The following is a 20,601-nucleotide window of genomic DNA, read 5'->3' on the forward strand; positions in this document are numbered from 1 at the left end:
TTTTCCAAAAAGCTTAAAAATCGTTTTTTTGACTGGAGCTACACTTTAAAAATGTACCAGTTGAAAATTACAAACAGATTCAACTTAACACAACAAACCTACACAGTCCCTGTCTTGTTTGCACCGTCTGTATACTGCTGTTCTGAGTATATAGGGCCTGGGGGCCACACGCATTTCCTTTTTTTAATATGGGTACATGGTTCCCCTTAATATGCGTACAAGACCCAAATAGGCTGGTAATGGGTAGGGAGGGCTACCCATGCCATTTTTCTCAATGATTTTCAACCATATTGCAGGAACCAGATATAACATTAAAACCGCAAGCAGTTTTAAATGGTGTTATTTCCGTTTAATGTCATTTTGTGCAGGGACTGTTCTAAACACGGGAAACACGTGGCACTTCACAGGCATACTACAGACACCCCCCAGGCACCATATTTAAAGGAATAATTCACTTTTTTTTCACTTTAATCGTCATTAAAATCAGTGCTCCCGCCAAAACGGACATTTTTAAAACTTTTTTTGCATTGACCCATGTCCCCTGAGGCAGGAGTCAGGTCCCCAAACCCTTTTTAGGACAGTATTTTGCATATTAGCCGTTAAAATTAGCACTTTTAATTTCGAACGTTCGAGTCCCATAGACTTCAATGGGGTTCTAAAGTTCGTACAAATTTGGGGTCCGTTCGAAAGTTCTGGTGCGAACCGAACCGGGGGGTGTTCGGCTCATCCCTAGTGGAGAGGGTAGACTCCCCCACCTTAATGGAAGTTGTAGCTACTCCTACCATTCAGAGTCATGCTAGCAATGATTGAACTTGCACACATATAATAACATTTATGCATGGTCATTTATTATGATTATTATTACTATTATTGTTACTATACACCATTTATATAGCACCAACAGTTTGCACAGCATTTTACAATATAAGGCAGACAGTACTGTTACGTTAAAGTTCAATACAGAAGGACTGGGACGGCCCTGGCCATGGAGCTTACAATTTAAAAGGAAGAAGTGGTACAAAAGGTAATAGCTGTGGGGGGATGGACTGAAGGAGAAAGTCAAAGTACAGGTGAAAGTGAGATAGGCTTCCCAGAATAGATACGTTTTCATCGATCTCAGACAGGGTAGGGTAGGTAACCTGACAGATTAGGGTAGGGAGTTCCAGAGGATGGGAGAGGCTCTACAGAAGTCCTGGAGATGAGCCTGAGAGAAAGTTACTAGGGATCTAGAGAGAAGTAGGTCTTGAGAGAAGCAGAGTGGATGATATCTTGAGTTGAGGTTAGTGATGTAGCTTGGGGCAGTGTTGTGGATGGTTTTGCATTTTGTAGTTAGCATTTTGAATTTTATATGTTGGGCTGGCGGAAGCCAGTGGAGGGATTGGTAGAGCTGGGCAGCAGCCACAGATTAATTAGTTGGATGGATGAAACTAACAGCAGCATTCATGGTGGACTGGAGGAGGGATAGCCTGTATATAGGTAGGTCAGTGGAAATGAAGCTTCACGAGTCGAGGTGGGAGATAGCCAGGGTGAGAATTAGTCATTTTGTTGAGTCGTTAGTTAAAAAGGTGCAACGTTGGAAATGTTCAGAAGGTTATGTCAACAAGATGTAGCCAGTGATTGGATGTAGAGCCTGAAGGAGAGGTCAGAGTCTAGAATTACACCTAGCACTCTGGCATGCGTGGGAGGACTGATAGATTTCAATGGTAAAGTCAAGAGGGGGGATCGAGGAGGAGGAAATATAACAAGCAGAACTGCTGTTAGAAATCACGGGGGCCCGTACAGCCTACCTTGGCTGGGCACCCCTCCCCCAAAAAAAATATCAAATTATTTTTTCACTAAAATGCCACAGCCACAATGCTGTGCTTTGCAGCCATGGCAGAATCTATACCCTCATTGAACAAGACCCCTTCAAATGAATAGCGCCACACTGCAAGTGCCCCGCAACCACCTGTCAAATGTTCTCTGAAGAGCAATCCAAATGCTGACTGCTTTTTGGAAAGAAAAGCACATGTGAACGAGCCTGTAATTTTATTTTTAATTACTTTTCAGATTTTCTATTTATTTATTTATTTTTACTTTTTTAACTGGCCTGTTGGGGAGCTTTGGTGAAATATCAGGGGTCTAAACAGACCTCTGATGTCTCACTTTTTATACAAAGTAAGGGATTAAACACAGAGATTCCTCAGTCCCTTTCTGTGCCGCCTCGGCTTCCCTGGACAGTTAATGAATGGGAAGTGCTCTGTGCTGAGCGGCTTTCTGTTCATTCACAAACTGAAGCAATTTTATTTTTTTAGTCCTCAGTCCTCACCATGATAAAGAAAATGCAAAGTCCCTGTATATAACTGGATTTTCACTTTAACATATTAGCAGTTTTTAGGCTTGCATGTGTTGCCAATTTTTAACACACATTTTATTGTATCTTCTGTCTGTACCTAAGGATGTCAATGACAAGGTGAGCATGCAGTGCCCATGCCTCTACATTCCCGGACAGAAAGGTCAACTCTTCAACTACTGGAAGTTCTTCCTAACTCTGCTCCATGGCACTGTGACATCTGTTGTCATCTTCTTCATCCCATATGGAGCTTTCTGGCAAATGGTAAAAGAGGATGGACAAGTGAACTCGGACTATCAGACATTTGCCTTCACCACTGCCACTACCCTTATTATCATTGTAAATTTCCAGGTAAGTTTATTTTAGTATGGAGCAGAAAAATAAGTGGGCCCAAGAAAAACTTTTATTACTCAAAGACATAGTGAGATCCTAGACAAGGCCCCTCACTGAAGGTGGCATGGAAGAGAATTTGTATTTTTTTTTCCTGCCAATTTTGTAACTCATACCACAGCTGTGACATCACTTTCACCGTTAGTTATTGAGTACAGCAGTGGCCACCTCCCTGCCCACAGCATGCTCATCAGACAACAAAGGTGCATCATTACCCTGATAAGGTGTCACCTTGCTCTCTCCTCCTTCTGGTATGTTCATTTTTTGAACATGCACATTAGTGGCGCCGCCCCCCTAATCCATGCGCCCAGCCCCTAATCTCCATGCAGGGCGCCGGACGTATGGATTTCAATGGGTTTTTTTTTAAGCACGTGCTTAGAGCCAGAGGCTTTAATTGGCTTCTAAAAGGGTGGGTGAGCTCGGGGTGCAGAGCACTGTGACATTAGCAAATTAATATTCACTAATGTCTTCCTGCTTCCCCTCCTGACCAATAAGGAAGTGGCTCCTGAGACCCGATCGACTGGGAGTCCTAGCATGGGTCTCAAGACCCGCCTCCTTTTCGGCCAGGAGGAGGAGCATCAGTTTCTCTCTTAGGAGCCCTATCCCATATTGATTCAGCAGTTCACCCTCACCTTATCCTCCTCCCCGCACTTCTCGCTGTATAAGGTAAGGAGGCCATGGATTGCGTGGGGGGGCGGCAGTAATGCGAGGATTGCCGCCTATCGAGCCCCGGTGTGGGGGGGTGGTGTGTAGTGCAAGTGGATCGTCGCTGTGATCAATCACGAGCCACACAGAGGGTGCTAATGCGAGCGAGGAGGCCAGGTCTGTTTGCCACCCCCCCCCCCCCACAAAAAAAATGTGAACACCAGCCACCACTGATGCACATGCAGAAGAGCCCATTTGGCCTTGACTGCTGCCTCTCCCATTCCCAGTCAAAGTGCTGCTGTACAGGGGACCATAGGAATCTCATATCAAGACGGATTAAGATACTTATGCTAATTATATGTAAACTAGAGTTACAAGAGTGAAGAAGGATCAAAACTCCTGACAGTATTTTTATTGCTGTCTGTGCCTACCTGTGACATCCACACACTCCATTCCCTGTATGGGTGTCACAGGGACAGGAAATGAAAGAAAATCTTAGACAGAAATAAAAATCTGAAAGACATGTTAATGTAGAACTATAGGCAAAACTTTTTTTTTCTTTTGGATTGAGTAAAGGAGGGCTATAACCCTTAACTTGTTTGTTTGCGCCATCTGTGTTCCATTGTGGAGAGTTCCCTTCACTTCCTCTCCCATAGCTAAACAGGAAGTGAGAGGAAATCTCTGCAAATTAAGGGAATTTCTTTGGGGACCTCCAGGTACACAGGAGTACATACTGTAGTTTTCTTTATCATGAAGGGAGAGGGCATTAAATCCAGCCCCCTATTCTTCTCTCTTTTTTTTCTTTCTCTTTATCTCCATGTTTGTTGGTTGAATGTTTGTTTATTGATTGTAAAAAAGAAAAATGAATAAAAAAAGAGTATACAAAAAAAAAGAACATTTTTAATTCAAAATGTATCTATTCAAACGTTTCGAATCGAAAAAAAATCAAAGAAAATTCTAAAAGAAGACATAAAACGAATTCCGAATACAAATCGATTGAATCAACCAAATTTAACTAAGTGCAAACACAGTAAAACCTTGGTTTGAGAGCACTTTGCAAGATCAGCAAAATGTTTTCATACATTTTGACTTGATAAGCAAGCGATGTCTTGATATACAAGTGGCGTCAGTTCACAACTGAGTATAAAAGAAAGAGGGGCGCCTCTAAGTGTAGCAATATGGTTATATGTAGCACCCTGAAGTTTAGACTGGGTTGCTCCCAAATTTGTAAGTAAGTGAACCTCGCGCCAAATGTGTAAAACCTAAAAAAAACTAAAACTAAAAAAGCTGCTACCCAAATCTAGTGACTGACTAGGCAATGTGAAGTAAGTGGATACGGAGCGCTCAGTGAACGCTACATATGAGTACCACATAGACCAGTAATGGCGAACCTATGGCACGCGTGCCACAGCTGGCACGCAGAGCCATCTCTGTGGGCACGCGAGAGGGTCCTGGTTCACGGTGGGGAGAACATGGCAGCAAACAGTGGCGAGGTGCAGGAAATTAACTGCACGAGTGAGTGGGCGGGTGGCTCCGCAGCCTCCGCGCGGAAGGCTACAGACCTGAGAGCACGCGAGGGAGAGAAGCAAGCAGCGGCAAGGTGCGGGAAACTGTCTGCACGAGTGAGTGGGTGGCCCCACATTCTCCGCGTGGTAGGCTACAGGCCTGACAGCACGCACGGGAGGGAGAGAAGAGCTTCACTGCTTCATTGTATGGCTAAAGAGGGGCGCAGCATCCCTGGTGCCTTCCGGAGCTTGGACTCCTCAAACCTCCTTCAACAGTGAGGCCCGGAGAACAGACTGACCATGGGCCCAGAAGACAAGGGCAGGAGAGAGGCGCAGGCTGTGAGGGAGCCGCTGGATGGAACAGGGATGGAGACAGGTACCGGGTACAATTATACACTGAATACCTGCAGACAAAGACTGGGGCAGGGAGGCAGAGCAGGGATTGCAGATAAAGACAGAGCTATAGGTCTCCCTTTCTCTCAGCTCTCCTCTTTTTCAGCCCCCGTGTCCCCCTCTTTCTGCTCCCCCTCTCTGTGCCCCCCCCTCTCTCTGTGTCCCCCCTCTCTCTCTGTCCCTCTCTCTCTCTGTGTCCCCCCTCTCTCTCTCTCTCTGTCCCCCCTCTCTCTCTGTGTCCTCCCCTCTCTCTCTGTGTCCTCCCCTCTCTCTCTCTCTGTCCCCCCTCTCTCTCTCTCTCTCTCTGTCCCACCTCTCTCTGCCCCCCTCTGCCCCCCCCTCTCTCTCTGTGTCCTCCCCTCTCGCTCTGTGCCCCCCCTGTCTCTCTGTCCCCTCTCTCTCTCTCTCTCTGTCCCCTCTCTCTCTGTCCCCTCTCTCTCTTTCTCTGTGCCCTCCCCTCTCTCTCTGCCCCCCTGTCTCTCTGTCCCTCTCTCTCTCTCTCTCTCTCTCTCTCTCTCTCTGTCCCCTCTTTCTCTGTGCCCTCCCCTCTCTCTCTGCCCCCCCTCTCTTTCTCTGTGCCCTCCCCTTTATCTCTGTCCCATATTTCTCTCTCTCTGCCCCCCTCTCTCTCTCTCTGTGTCCTCCCCTCTCTGTGCCCCCCCCCCCGTCTCTCTGTCCCCTCTCTCTCTCTCTCTGTCCCCTCTCTCTCTTTCTCTGTGCCCTCCCCTCTCTCTCTGCCCCCCCTGTCTCTCTGTCACCTCTCTCTCTCTCTCTCTCTCTCTCTCTCTGTCCCCTCTCTCTCTCTTTCTCTGTGCCCTCCCCTCTCTCTCTGCCCCCCTCTCTTTCTCTGTGCCCTCCCCTTTATCTCTGTCCCATATTTCTCTCTCTCTGCCCCCCTCTCTCTCTCAGCATCTCTCACACTTCTCCCCCTCTGTGTTCCCCCCATCTCTCGGTCCCCCCTCTCTCTCTGCGCCCCCGTGTGTCCCCCATCTCTATCTATCTGTCCCCACCTCACTCTGTCACCTCTCTCTCTCTCTCTCTCTGTCCCCTCTCTGTTTCACTGTGCCCTCCCCTTTATCTGTCCCATATCTCTCTCTCTGTCCCATCTCTTTCTCTCTCTCTCTCTCTCTCTCTTGCTCTGTCCCATCTCTCTCTGTCCCATCTCTCTCAGCATCTCACACCCCTCCCCCTCCCCCTCTCTGTGTGTGTCCCCTATCTCTATCTATCTGTCCCCCCCCTCACTCTGTCACCTTTCTCTATGTGTCCTCTCTCTCTCTCTCCTGCCCCTTTCTCTCTCTCTCTCACAAACCCCTATCTCACAACCCCCCTCTCTCTTACACACACCCCCATCTCTCTCACACACACCCCCATCTCTCTCACACACCCCCTCTCTTTTGCTCAGCACCCCTCTCTTGCGAATTGCCGTGTTGGCACTTTACAACACAAAACCAACTTATTTATTTCAGTTTGGACACTCAGACTCAAAAAGGTTCGCCATCACTGACATAGACTATCCTCCTCACCGCCATTGTCATCCCTTCCACTCTGCGATCCACGAGCGATTCAAGCCTTGCTTTCAGATCGCTGCAGCGTAGTCTTCCCGGTCACAGACTGACAGCGGTGAGAGCCGGTGGTGTGGAGAACGGTCTATGTGGACAGCTTTACCCCAGATGCCTACATACTTAGATGTTCCGGTTTTAATTATCAACCATGTGAGTTGCTAAATGTTGTACCTTCATTAAATGTAACCATATTGCTACACTTAGAGTTGTCTCTGTTCTCTTTTATCCTCTGGAGCTCCTGCTGGATTTTGTTTCTAATCTTCTTGTGGAGGCTTACATTTGTGGATGGACATTTTATGGTTACACAACCTATCACATTGCTATAATCTTTTTATATGGACTGTAAACCTAGACCTATGAATAAATGGTTGTGGAACGAATAATTTGAGTTTCCATTATTTCTTATGGGGAAATTCGCTTTGCTATACAAGTGCTTTGGATTACAAGTATGTTTCTGGAGCAAATTATGCTCACAATCCAAGGTTTTACTGTAATTAGATCTAAACAAAACTAAACAATTTTTTCCATCATGCACATGTCTAGCTGCAGCTTCCCACGCTGGGCAATAGCCTGCTATCATCTGACTATGGGTCATGGGAGAGCAAAAGAAAGTGTACCCCATGTGACCCACAACAGATGTATGGCCAAAAAAGCTTCATCCATATAATCATTGCAAACTTATAGAAAGTGAAGAGTTTGATGAAATAAAATCTCCTAAGATATAAATGAACTTGCTAATGTCTGACTTATGTTTTTATCTGCAGATTGCAATAATAATGTCGTTCTGGAGCTTTTTATTTGCCTTTTCAGTGATTGGGTCCATCGTAGTATACTTTTCAATCACATACGATTCACACAGTGAAGGAATGTATCAGATAACTACCTCAACGTCGACAGGTATGGTTAGAGTGCTTTCACACTGCTCCATAATAATAAAAAAAAACTCGTTAAAAATTAAATATTTGTTTTTGATGCGTTTCTGGTGCAATTTCTGGTGGGCATGCACCTGTGAAATATTGACCAAAAACACAACCGTGGCACGTGTTTGATGCTTTTCCATTCATTTCAGTGGGGAGCTGTGTTTTTGGTGTGGTTTTGAAAAGCGCACCAAAAATGCAGCATGCAGGACTTTTCACCTTAATGCATAGGAAAGTGAAAAAACGCAAGGGTTTATAACCCCTTTCAGCTCCAGCACATCTCTCCTTAGCACCTCCAGCACATCACTTGTTTGCACTTCTCTGACCAGCTAGCACTGATTTGTAGGCCTGACACTGCTCAGCCAGGCCTAAGGTGAATGCCCCTTTGCAGGCAGGGACCGTGGGCCCCTCTGGTGTAGCAGAAAAAAATTGTAGTAGTCCTAGTGCTAGCTGTCCACATCGCTACTGATCCCGGCACCACTCCTTCAGGTCCTGCCAGCCATCCTGGCTGCAGCTACCTCTCTCCACTGCCCGTGCCACCACAATCCACTCCACTGGCTCTGCACCTATCCCAGACTTCACCCTCCCAGTCCTCTCAAAAATGCCTCCGCAGTCCTTCCTGACTGTGTGTCACTCACCAGTCCTCTTTGCTGCCACCTGTTTTTCCTCCCTGGAGACATTGCCTGGCTGCGCTCTCCTGCTGTATTATCTTTACCCTCATGCTACCTGTCCAGGACACTTCCGTGTGTTGTGAGAAGGGTCCTTCCGCACCAAGGCCCAAGGACACCCCATCGACAGCCTAGCACTCCAGCTTCTACCCGAACAACTCCTCCCCCAGTTGGGCTGACTCTGAGTATTTAAGGAGGCCTGCCCCCTGCCAATCCAAGTTGGGGATTGGTCAGGGCTCCTCAAAACATCCCAAGCAGCTCCACCTCCACCTCCTCTCTCCTCCTTCCTCTCCAGAATATTCTAGAAGTTTCTGTAAGGAAGTGGGAGGTCTTGTTGATGCTGCATGTGAGTCACCAGCTCTACACTGTGTCACTCCCAACCCAGATCAAAACAGACAGACTTGGCTGCTAGCTAAGCCTGTAATTTTGCCTATCCTAATGAAAACCTCTTTGTACACATCCTACTCACTATCTAGCAACCTGCGAGGTGCTACATATAAGTATAAAATAAAAGGAAAAAATTCTGCAAGGGGGACTTCCAGTTCTGGGAGGGAACCACTTCAGGGGGCCTGGAACCTGGAGTTGGTGCACAGAACACTGACAGCGCAACCAGGATTGTCAAATCTAGTCATCTACAGTTAAGGCATTCACATTCCTACCCTATCCGTCAACTTACCATTACCATTCCTAATGTTACATACCATGTACTGGGCTGATGGTGGGAGGGTGAAGCATTTAGGAAACCAATGCCGTGTACACACGACCAGACTTTCCAGCAGACTAGGTCCGACGGTCTTCCCGATGGACTTTCGGCGGACTTCCGACAGACTTTTAAAATGAACGGACTTGGCCAAACACAATCACACCAAAGTCCGATGGATTCAACAGTGATGACGTACGACTGGACTGGAATAAGGAAATTCATAGCCAGTAGCCAATAGCTGCCCTAGCGTCAGTTTTCGTCTGTTGGACTAGCACACAGAAGAATGGATTTTTAGACTGGACTTGAGTCCGTTGGAAAGATTTGAAACATGTTCTAAATTTAAAGTCCGTCTGATTTTTCTACAGCAAAGGTCCGATGAAGCCCACGCACACAATAGAATTCATTCCGTCTGACCTTTGCTGTCAAAGTCCGGCCGTGTGTACACAGCATTAGAGGTCATTATTTACAATGCAGACTTGAAACTTTTAAAGAAATATCTGTTAGCTTACAAAAAGTCACAGCAGCTATACAGAATGTGGATATTCACAGAACAGGGATTTTCTGCACAGAAAAGTGGGGATTATGACAGAACAAGGATTAGCTGCACAGAAACACAAAGATTGCCTGGTTAGACATTGGCATTGCACTTGTGTGAAAAGTTTGTTCCTTTTTTGAAATAGGGATAAACGCAAATGGTTTTGTGAAGTTCAAAAATGTTTTTTTTCTTTTTACCATGCCAGGGGTGATCAACAATGCTTTAAGACAACCCTATATCTGGTTAATCATCATTCTAGCGACTGGCATATGCCTTCTTCCTGAGCTGGCAGTGAGGTTTTTGTGGAAGATAATAAAGCCTTCTGAGAGCGACAAGGTATGCAAGTTTTAGCAAGGAACCCAAAGTAATACATAATACATCAGCAGTTCTAAGAAAAAGGTCCGCTGCTTAGACATAAGATGGTCATTACCTTATCTGGTCAGTCACATCAAACTTATAGTAAAAAAAAAAAAAAAAAAAGAATGAATAGCACCATATCTCTCCACAGATCGGGAAGGTGTGTTGCCTTGTGTTGCCAAACTGCCAAGCCATGGATGAGCCCTTATTGTATATCTGAGTCCAGGGCCGTAGATAAGGGGTACCGCCAGTCCTCCTGTACAGGGTCCAGGCCAGCAGGGGGCCCCAGGCAACAGGGTGAATCGGATGTGGGAAGGGAGGGTGAGTGACGTGACAGGAAGGGGGGGGGGCAAGTACTGAAACTGATCCCCTGTATGGTTCTCCCTGCCCCATCCCACCAGCTTTCAGCTACTGCAGAGAGAGCAATACAGGGGATTGGTTCCAGTAATTTCTCCCCCCGCCAAACCGATCACCCTCCCGGTGCAACATACATTTCCACCATCTGCCTAGGCTCTCCTGTGTGCCCCCTTACTTCGGCAGTGCTGCTGGCTTCCCTTCTCTCCTTACCGCTGGCAGATGCAAGCACACAATAGGATCCTTCGTGATGGAGACAGGGGGAAGGATCCAATAAATACATCAAATTTACCAGCACCTTCCTTTCCTGAATTAACAAAATGAGCAATTGGTACCGATCACTCACGGTGTTCATTCATAACTGAAGCATAGTAAACTGTGCTTATTTGGATGCGGGTCCTGTCAGGTTGGCTGTATGAGACCCCGTTGTTTATGACAGCAGCCCTGTCCCCCCGCAAACATACTTTTAGTACCTGTTGATCCTTCCAGCAGATCCATGGAATTCCTTCAGCAAGGTACTTCCTCAAGAGATCTTGATCATTCACAAGGTAAACTAGGCAAGAGCCCAGGCCCTGGTGGATGTCCAGGGGGCCTAACTACAAACCTCATGTTCCTGCAGTAAACTATTAAGATAGTGCAATTGGTCAAAGCTGAATACCTGCCTGTTACTTTACATGGGGGGGGGGGGGGGGTTGTACTTGTAGGCAGCTGGTGTAAATGGAGTGGTGTTTCTTTGCAATTACGGTACTTATCAATGTCAACCAAAGGGATGAAGGGTTGCTACATTGCCCAGAGCCCCATTGTGCCATAAGTCTATGCTCATCTATACTCGCCTACTTGCATTTGAAAATGTTTCCAACTATAGGTTTTATGCACAGACCCAAACTTCTTTTTTTGTGTTTTTTTTTGTCAAGATATATTGATTGTCTTAGTGTCCAACATACCCTCCATTTACCTTATTGTACGGATATTAGTGGAAAGCACTGTTTCTTGGTTTGTCACCTCCATAGGTTCATCCTTAAATAAATGAAAGGAGAAAGTGATGTGGCCAGCTTCTGCTCCCTATGTCAGGCCTGGGGTACATGCCGCCATATAAAGATCCCCATATATGGGGATATATATATATCCTCATCCATGGGAGATATTTAGATGTACTGCTGCCCTAGACTAAGTTACCCCTTGGGAATCCAGCGTCTTGTGTGGGACAGTCACCCCCCTCTTTTGGATTCATATTATCCTTTTCCCTCCCTTTTGGATACCCATCAGTGTGTACCTGAATGTCCCCAGTGGTTCACGGGTGTTCTTCTGCATCTTGGCAACCCCTGGTGGCGGTGGAGATAAGTGACAAAACATTGGATTTTAAACATTATTTTTAATCATGACCTACCAGTGTGGAATTATCTTCCCACACATCATGCACACCTGAGGAAGAAAAAGAGAAAGCATATTTGAGACGCGTTGGTTGTCTCTATCATGCTATCTTCTGAGCTGCAAAACTCTACTACTGATAGTCAAGGGGGATGTATTTATGGTTCTTACAGGAAACGGCCATTAACATTTACACTTTTTAAGAAAGTTTTTCACCTTATTTGCATTCATAAAGATTATATAAAGCCTGGTAACATTAGCATTTTGTTTGCTTTTTATGTTGCCGTTATAATCCCAGAATTGAGGGGTTGTTTTTGTACATATGTTTAGTAAGGGATTTTGACAACTGGTATGCTTCCTACAAGGATTGTTGTTGATCTTCTGGTGCCAAGATAAGTTCCATGTAGTTATACCCTAGAGATGTACCATCAAGAGATCTCTCTCTGCACCCATAGAATTTTGTTTCTTCTATAAACATGCATGCACTGAATGTTTCCTTTCTTTAGATGTTCAGTTCAAGGTGTCCTTTACTCTTGGTGGACAGTCATGAATTGTAATTTATTTCTTACTCGATGTCAAATATTTTTTCCTGTGAAGGTTGCTAAAAATCCAGAGAAGTACAGAGTGAAAGAACCTCTACCACAGAAAGCAGCCGGAACAATCCAGCGTGGCACCTCCCTTCGCCGTTCCGCGTATGCCTTCTCCCACCAGAGAGGGTACGGTGACCTCATCTCCACCGGGCGCAGCATAAGAAGAAGAAATCTTCCCCTTAGTGGAGTGTCAGAAAACAGCGAAGAAACAAGTGCATCACCTCAACCTAGCTAATATAAAGACTATACATGGAAGGAGAAGAGTGCTAAGTGTGTTAGTATGGGCAATTTACAGACAGGGGAACTCTCTTTATAGAGTGCACAGAGCAAGCTGCCCAGTAAAAGTGCATGTACATTCGTTTTCTGCAAATGGGCCAAAAAAAAAAACAATGTTTTTAAAGCGGAGTTCCACCCATTTTTTTCTCTTTGGCTGTGCTGCATGCCCTTAGCTCATAGTTTTCACAATGGCCTTTTTTTTTTTTTTTTTTGCTGTTAAATACCTGCTTTTTGTATTTTAACATTACTTCCTCCTTGCGTCACTAGGCGATTCGCAAGTGTTCCTGGGATAGCGGCATCATGTATCCCATGACTCTTTGCGAGTCGCCTACTGTCGAAATCTCGCGTATGCAGGGGGAGAGAGTAGCTGTCGAAATTCATTGGTGATGTCGGGAGAATTGGCGGGACCGGCAGCTATCGAACACCAACCGATAGGATGGGGTTAGGGTGGGCGGCTACGTGTATGCGGCTCCGCCCCCTTTCTTAAGAAGTCCAATAATTGGCTAATGTTCGAAGGCTGTTCGGTCCCACCTACCCCCGACATCACCGATTAATTCTGACAGCTCCTCTCTCTCCCTGCACATAGTTACATTACAAGTCTGCTCAATGGGGGTTATTTATGAAAGGCAAATCCACTTTGCACTACAAGTGAAAACTACAAGTGCAAAGTGCAGTTGAAATTGCACTGAAAGTGCACTTGGAAGTGCAGCTGCTGTAAATCTGAGGGGCAGATCTGAAGTGAGGGGAAGCGCTGCTGATTTTATTATCCAATCATGTGCAAGCTAAAATGCTGTTTTTTTTTTTTTCTTGCATGTCCCCCTCGGATCTACAGCGACTTTACTTCCAAGTGCACTATGCTCTTGAAGTGCAAAGTGGATTTGCCTTTAGTAAATAACCCCCAATGTTATACAGTCTCAGCACGGGCTACACATTATCACTATATATATATATATATATATATATATATATATATATATATATATATGGCATTACTGAGCATGTGGCATGTGTGAGATTTGGTGTTGGTGGTGCATGTTGGGTAGACAGTGGCACAGAAATCCAGGAAATTAACGCAAGAGGGCTTCAGATGCCCACAACTAAAATGGAACCTGCCTGCTTCCAAGATCAGTAAGTAACTATTTTTAAAGAAAGTAAAACCACAAAAACAATGACATGCTAGAAATGTTAATTTACAGGTTGAGACAGTTACAGAGCAATCTTTAAAAAAAAAATAAAAAAAATGACTGGAACTCCGCTTTAAGCTGTATCCTGACTTGGTCATACTGTACATTTTTTATTTATTTAAAATGGAAAATACAGCATTTGGCCACTAGATGGTGCTAAGAATTATAGGAAATGCAAGCACCAATTGTCCAGAAGGTGTGTTCACCTAATTGCTATGTTCTGATTGGTAGATTTTTCATCTAATTTCCCTTCTTATGTAGACAGTTGGTTCTTGTCTAATTTAGCTATGAGTAAGCATGTAACGATGCGAAACGCATCAGTTATTGATCCCCGTTTTGTCCTTACTTGATCTGACTGTTACGTTGGATTTTTACTTTTCATAATAAAGATGCCTTTCTACGGAGTGCGGCAGTCCAGGACCTTTCTTGTTTCTACAGACTTGCGCAAAGCCAGGACCTGAGAGTTCATAGTAGGGCGGGAGCCCCTGTGAAGGTCTGGAGGCTTAGGGAGCTGCATTCCCTTTCCACAGGAAATTCATATAGTACTTAGCACCATCTAGTGGCCAAATCTGGTATTTTCCGTTTAAAATAAATTAAAAAAAATCCACCAGCACAGGAAATATTATTACAGTAAAATAAATTCATATAGTACTTAGCACCATCTAGTGGCAAAATGTGGTATTTCCTGTTTTAAATCCATAAAAAAAAAAAAGTAACCATCACAGGTAATAGTCAAATAACAATCTTTATTTTGCCCCATTTGCATTTTCACAGGGTGAGCTGCTAGGCAATTTCTTTTTTATAAATACACTCCTGTCCATCATTCGTTTTGTATATATCCAGCACTAACAGCTGTGCAACAACAAAAAGTCCAACAACAGGTCATAGTGATGTTTACATTGTTCAGTATGTTAAGGCAAAAAAAATGTGTCTTGTTCTACATGGATTCAGGTGATCATGATGTTTGTATATTTGTTTATTTAATGCTCTTAATAAACTATATATATAAAGCCCCATACACACTATCAGATTGTCTGCTGATTTTTTCCTTCAGGTTTACCAAATCCATGTAGTAGAAGGGCCTGCCTGATTGCATACACATTGAAACCCCTAAGATTTGACCTCATATTATATGGTTTTGGTAAATCTGATGGAAAAAAATCAGCAGACAATCTGATAGTGTGTATGAGGCTTTAGTGTAGGCTTTTCTTTTTTCTGATTGAATAAACATGCTTATAGTGCAGTATTTAACCACTTCAATTCCAGGCACTTAAACACCTTCCTGCCCAGACCAATTTTGAGCTTTCAGCGTTGTCGCACTTTGAATGACAATTGCGCAGTCATGCTACACTGTACCCAAATTACATTTTTATCATTTTCTTCCCACAAATAGAGATTTCTTTTGGTGGTATTTGATCACCTCTATGGTTTTTATTTTTTGCTAAACAAATAAAAAACCGAACATTTTGAAAAAAAATGTTTTTTTTGTTTCAGTTTCAAAACTTTGTAAATAAGTAGGTTTTTTCTCCTTTGCTGATGGGCACTGATGGGGTTGCACTGACGGCCACTGATATGGCGGCACTGATGGGCACCAATGAAGTGGCACTGATGAGGTGGCATTGTTGGGCATTGATATGTGGCACTGATAGGTGGCACTGATGGGTGACACGGATGGGCACTGATAGGTGGCACAAATTGGCACTGATAGCTGGCACGGATTGGCATGGATAGGCGGCATGGATGGGCATGGATAGGTACTGATAGGCGGCATGGATAGGCACTGATAGGTGGCACGGATGGGCACTGATAGGTGGCATGGATGGGCACTGATAGGTGGCATGGATGGGCACTGATAGGTGGCATGGATGGGCACTGATAGGCAGCATTGTATTGTATTATATTGTACTGATGGATGCCAATCAGTGCCAAACAATAATGCATGCCAATCAGTGATACCCATTGTGGGCACTGATTGGCATCCATTGTGGGCACTGATTGGCATGCATTGTGGGCACTGATTGGCATGCATTGTGGGCACTGAGTGGCATCCCTGGTGGTCTAGGGTGGCATACATGGTTCTGGGCATCCCTGGTGGTCTGGTGGCATCCCTGGTGTTCCAGTGTGGGCATCCTCGGGGGGGGGGGGGGCTGCGCTGATAATCGATCAGCACAGCACCCTTGTCAGAGGAGCAGCCGAACGGCTCTCCTCTACTCGTGCCTGACAGACGCAAGTGAGGAAAAGCCGATCACTGGCTCTTCCTATTTACACTGTGATCAGCCGTGATTGGGCACGGCTGATCCCGTGGTAAAGAGTCTCTGTCGGAGACTCTTTACCAAGATCGTAGTTGCCGGGTGTCAGACTGACACCCCGCAGCAACGATCACCGCGATGCGCACCCCCGGGGGCGTGCAGCGGCTCAAAATCCTGAGGATGTCATATGACGCCCAGTCAGGATTTTGAAACCACTTTGCCAGCGTCATTTTGCTATAGGGCGGGCGGCAAGTGGTTAAACCCCAACATTGACCTTCTTGTATTTGCTCCCTTTTGGTCTGTTAAATATACCACTGCCAGGCACCTGGTGATAACTGCCCATGTTCCCTGACTGTGCGGATTATTATCAGTTACCACTGTTGCTGGTTTTCTCTATGTACTACAGAACACCTCCGCCATGTTATGGAGAAGAAAAAAGGGAATATTTGGGACTTTAAATGAGACGCAACAGGGAATATTGCACCTCCATCCCTGGTTGCTTATGCAAAAAAGAGGGGGGGGGGGGGATTGAGGATAGTCACCAACATGACACAGAAAGTAAATATTATACATCACAGTCCCCCAAATGGGGTAGGCATTATGTCAGGGTGGTAGAGCAATAAAAACCATCTAGAATCATAAATATGAGACGGATGTATCAATATAAGCATGATGATGTTATGGAGAAGAGAAGGTATTCTGTGCCTTTGATGGACTGTTATCAGTTAGCATTGTTTCCAGATCTCTCTGTGAACTACAGAAACCCCCCCCCCTGCGTTGTGGAGGAGAGAGGGAGGTGTTCTGTAGTCCTAACACACTATCTGGTGTTCTGTAGTCCCAACACACTATCTGACTTGGTGTGGTCAACCTCCGTAGATAGAGTACAGTGAGTGAGAACAGGGAGTATGTTACTGGAAAGATCACAGGGTAAAAATAAAGGGATAAAGCCTAAAAAAGCAAATGCCACCAAATCTAGCGACTTGTAAGGTGCAATATATTACATTTTTAGGTCAAATATGTCTTATTGCAATGTCGGATTATACAAAGTAGAATAATGACGGGGTGTGAGAGGGGAGGGGCACTGGATACAAGGGTCATACACAAGAATAGAACATGTTCCACAATCCATTACACTTATATACAAAACTATATAAATATATAAATATATATATATATATATATATATATATATATATATATATATATATATATATATATAAAGAGGGCCAGTATGGTGGCCCGTAATTATGGGAGGAGCCCGGAGGGTATATAACCAGACCTCGCAATCCGTTCAGTGTCGATTCCAGTGCGCGGTACAACGTCACCAGGCCGACCTTGCTTCTTACTTCGTTTTCCTAAGTGCGTACAGCACCGTCGCTATCCCGTCTCGATTCGTAAACTTTCGTCGACCGTTACGCCTCGTCGTCGCAGGTAGGACTATTCTCGTTATCTTTTACTCAAGTTGGTATCAGTTCGTTAGCATGTTTCTCTTTGCTAAATTGTCGCACTTTCAGCGAGTATCTCTTTCACGCTATCCTTCACGTATGTTGTCTTCTACCTGCCGTATTCACCCGTATGTTCTCATCCTGTTCTCGTTCACAGCTTTCGTTAAAAATCGTCATGCATTTCCGTTACAGGCAGGATCATCTTGCTTCCTTACTCTGAATTCGTATCGATTCGTTACCATGTTTACTTTTCTAAATTATCGCTCAGCTAGTACCCCCCTTTTCCTAACAGCATCTTTCATATATGTTAATTTTTCTGCCTGCCGCAAAGTAAACCGAAACCAGTCGCTACCCTTACACGGCTTCAAACATGCACCCCGCCTCAAATTGGCCTTCTACTCCTTCGTTCAGATCAAATACGAACCCCAGACTGCCGATTCGAATCTGATCGTCAAACTGTACGATTCGAATATTTTCGGCATTCGTCAAAAACCCCTTTAAAAAAAAAAAAAAAAAAAAGAGGGGGGAGCATCCATCTACACTTAGCCAGTCCGAACCCTTGTCATCGACTGATTCAGCGTGACCCACAACCGGTTACGTAGGATTCGCACCTAGTCGCAGCATCAGCGCTATGATTCGAATCCACACGGAACCAATTGTTAAACTACCGCACCGAGTCTTTATCGCATCATCGAGCCAAACGGGCCAAATCTTTCACCAACCGTTCTTTCAGGGCTCGCATCCAGCCCGGTTCTACTAGTCACAGCACAAGCTCTACGATACTTTCTTTCACCTTTCTCGAATCTAATTGCATGTTCATCCACAACTTCTGCACCAAATCGCTCGAAGTACGCACGGTCAACCCCACATAATCATTTTTTTTTTCTTACCTTTTATCTTTCTAACTAAACCATCTTGCAACCACGGCAAGTCTTGCTGCATTTGGCTCACAAAACAGCCAACGTCTCCAGTGGCAACACGTTTTCTCTATCCCTGTTCCCCTTTTTAGGTCAGTAAGTTTGCCATTTGGTCCATCCTGCAACAGGCTCGGACCACCTATTCCAGGTAAAAAAAAAAAAAAAAAGGGGGGGGGGATAGAACACAGGGTAACCTGGCTAGGGTTGCATTTCTTCACCAGGGGGTCGGCTATGGCCCCGAAACAGCTTGTAACCCACCTTATTACTACTCCCATGTCACCCCGCTGTAGGTTTTCACGCAAACTCAGTCCTTGACCCCAACAGAGACGCCAGCACCAGGGCTTCAAGGCAGGTGCATCGTTAGAAGGTATGGAACGATAAGATTTAAAAAAATTCCTTTCTCTTACACACTTTCACGACATATTTAACTTCACATGCATAATTTTATTTTGGTTCCGAGGCGTTAGCAACTGTCATATACTTCTACGCATCTCACTCTGTTTTCGGAGCACAAGCCTCCACTACGCAGACAAGGTCGCCTAAACCCCCATTCTTGCTGGCAGTGCAAGCATTTAGCCGACCGAACACACATCTACAGACCGCAACATTCCTACTTAGCACACCAGACTTCCGTTACCCTCCCCGGTCCGCCCCTGGGACTCTGGTGCACTAGTCTGTGCCGAGCATAGTCGGACACCCGAGCTATCGGTTACCTAGCCAGTCACCTCCTGGCTCACCTCGGTTGTCACGCATTCTTATGAGTTTTAAAAAAATTTCACTCAACAGCGCTCGAGTGCAAACCAACTGTCGCTATGGCTGTCACTCCCCCTGATTTTTCCTACTTCGTGCTTTCCTTGAAATACCTTTCTGTCCCCTCCTGTATCCCCAACCTTTTCTTAAAACATATGCATTTCCCCTCTCGTTTAGCGGACGCCATGTCGTTGGCCGGCAGCGACATCTCTTCCCCCGACCCGTCATCACCCGGGGCGGGTTCAACCAACGATGACGGGCAGCTCTACTGAGCCTGGACCATCCCGAAACTCACGGCAGAGCTGCGACATAGGGATATTCCCTACCCAGCTACAGCAAGAAAAGCTGAACTCTTCAAATTGCTATTTCCACCATCTACGCCAGCCCCATCAGACTCCCAGGCGTCTCTACACTCCATCGCCTCAGCAGTTGCTCAGCTGCACTCCTTAGTGGCTTCACTTTCATCGACAGTCTCCAATGTCCAGACCAGAGTAGTGTCTCTGGAAGAACGACAAGTGGTCCCCACGCCACCCGCCACTACCACCCCCATGCCAATGCCTTTAGGTACGCCCCAGTACAGCTCCACCATCTTCCCGGCACATCTCGTCCCAGCTAACATTAGGAAGGACATCCTAGATGGCCGGGACGTCAATCTCGCATCCCTCCTTATTTTAGTACACGACGCAGCAGAGAACAAAGCCTATACATGGGGGGATGTCTCCGTCGTCCTAAAAGCAAAAGACCGTAGGCTCACACGTAAGCTCACAGTCACTGAGTTCGTGCTCGCCTTCGGCATGGTCAGAGACATAATTTGCTCCCTCAACCCCAACAAGAGGGAAGAACTAGATCTGTATTTACACGCAGTGACGGATCTAGGTTATAGGTATGGAGGTAGCGCGTTTTATGACTACCACCGCTCCTTTTCAGCCAAAGCAGCTGCCAGGCTCAGCCAGTTTCAGTTGGCTACCGACTGGAGTGCAGTCGATACAGAACTATTCTGTCGCCATTTCGCGGGACTACGCTCCCCACTGTGCACCAACTGCCAGTCGGCCACCCACACAGCAAGCTGGTGTTCGGAAAACGAGGGCAGATGCCCTCCGTACTTTCCCCCCTTCTCAAACACAGCTCAGAGCTCAGGAACATCCACACAGCGCCCACAAGAAGACAAGTTAGGTCGACCCATTAAAACGCTAGGAGGGGCTCAAATTTGTAATAACTTCAACATCGGGGGTTGCCATTTCCCTCAATGTAGACTCCTCCACGTCTGCCTCGCTTGCCACCAAGCTCACCCCAGAATCGCCTGTGGGATCAAAAAACCTAACCACACATGACTGAGCTGCATACACATCGGATGGCTGCACTTCTACCTTCTTTCACACCCATCACCCTCACTAGCAGCCTTCCTACTGCAGGGTTTCACCGTAGGTTTCCACACGGGGTTTATCACTCTTCCAGACACCA

General features: G+C 45.7%; 1 protein-coding gene and 1 long non-coding RNA gene across 3 annotated transcripts in view; one reads left to right on the forward strand and one right to left on the reverse strand.

The window, feature by feature from the left end:
- The window catches only part of LOC143941044 (phospholipid-transporting ATPase IC-like), a 198,272-nt gene extending 183,578 nt beyond the window's left edge, over positions 1-14,694 (forward strand). The window contains exons 25-28 of the mRNA XM_077462954.1: positions 2,438-2,683; positions 7,592-7,724; positions 9,856-9,986; positions 12,327-14,694. Coding sequence (XP_077319080.1) covers positions 2,438-2,683; positions 7,592-7,724; positions 9,856-9,986; positions 12,327-12,554 — 738 coding nt within the window. The 3' untranslated portion in view covers positions 12,555-14,694. The remainder of the gene's footprint in view (positions 1-2,437; positions 2,684-7,591; positions 7,725-9,855; positions 9,987-12,326) is intronic.
- Positions 1-20,601, reverse strand: part of LOC143941045 (uncharacterized) — a 185,467-nt gene that overhangs the window by 109,072 nt on the left and 55,794 nt on the right. The gene's annotated exons all lie outside the window — the stretch shown is intronic.

The sequence above is a fragment of the Lithobates pipiens genome, unplaced genomic scaffold, assembly GCF_037356315.1.
Source record: "Lithobates pipiens isolate NorthernLeopardFrog02 unplaced genomic scaffold, aLitPip1_a1.2 Scaffold_3, whole genome shotgun sequence".
Taxonomy (NCBI): Eukaryota; Metazoa; Chordata; class Amphibia; order Anura; family Ranidae; genus Lithobates; species Lithobates pipiens.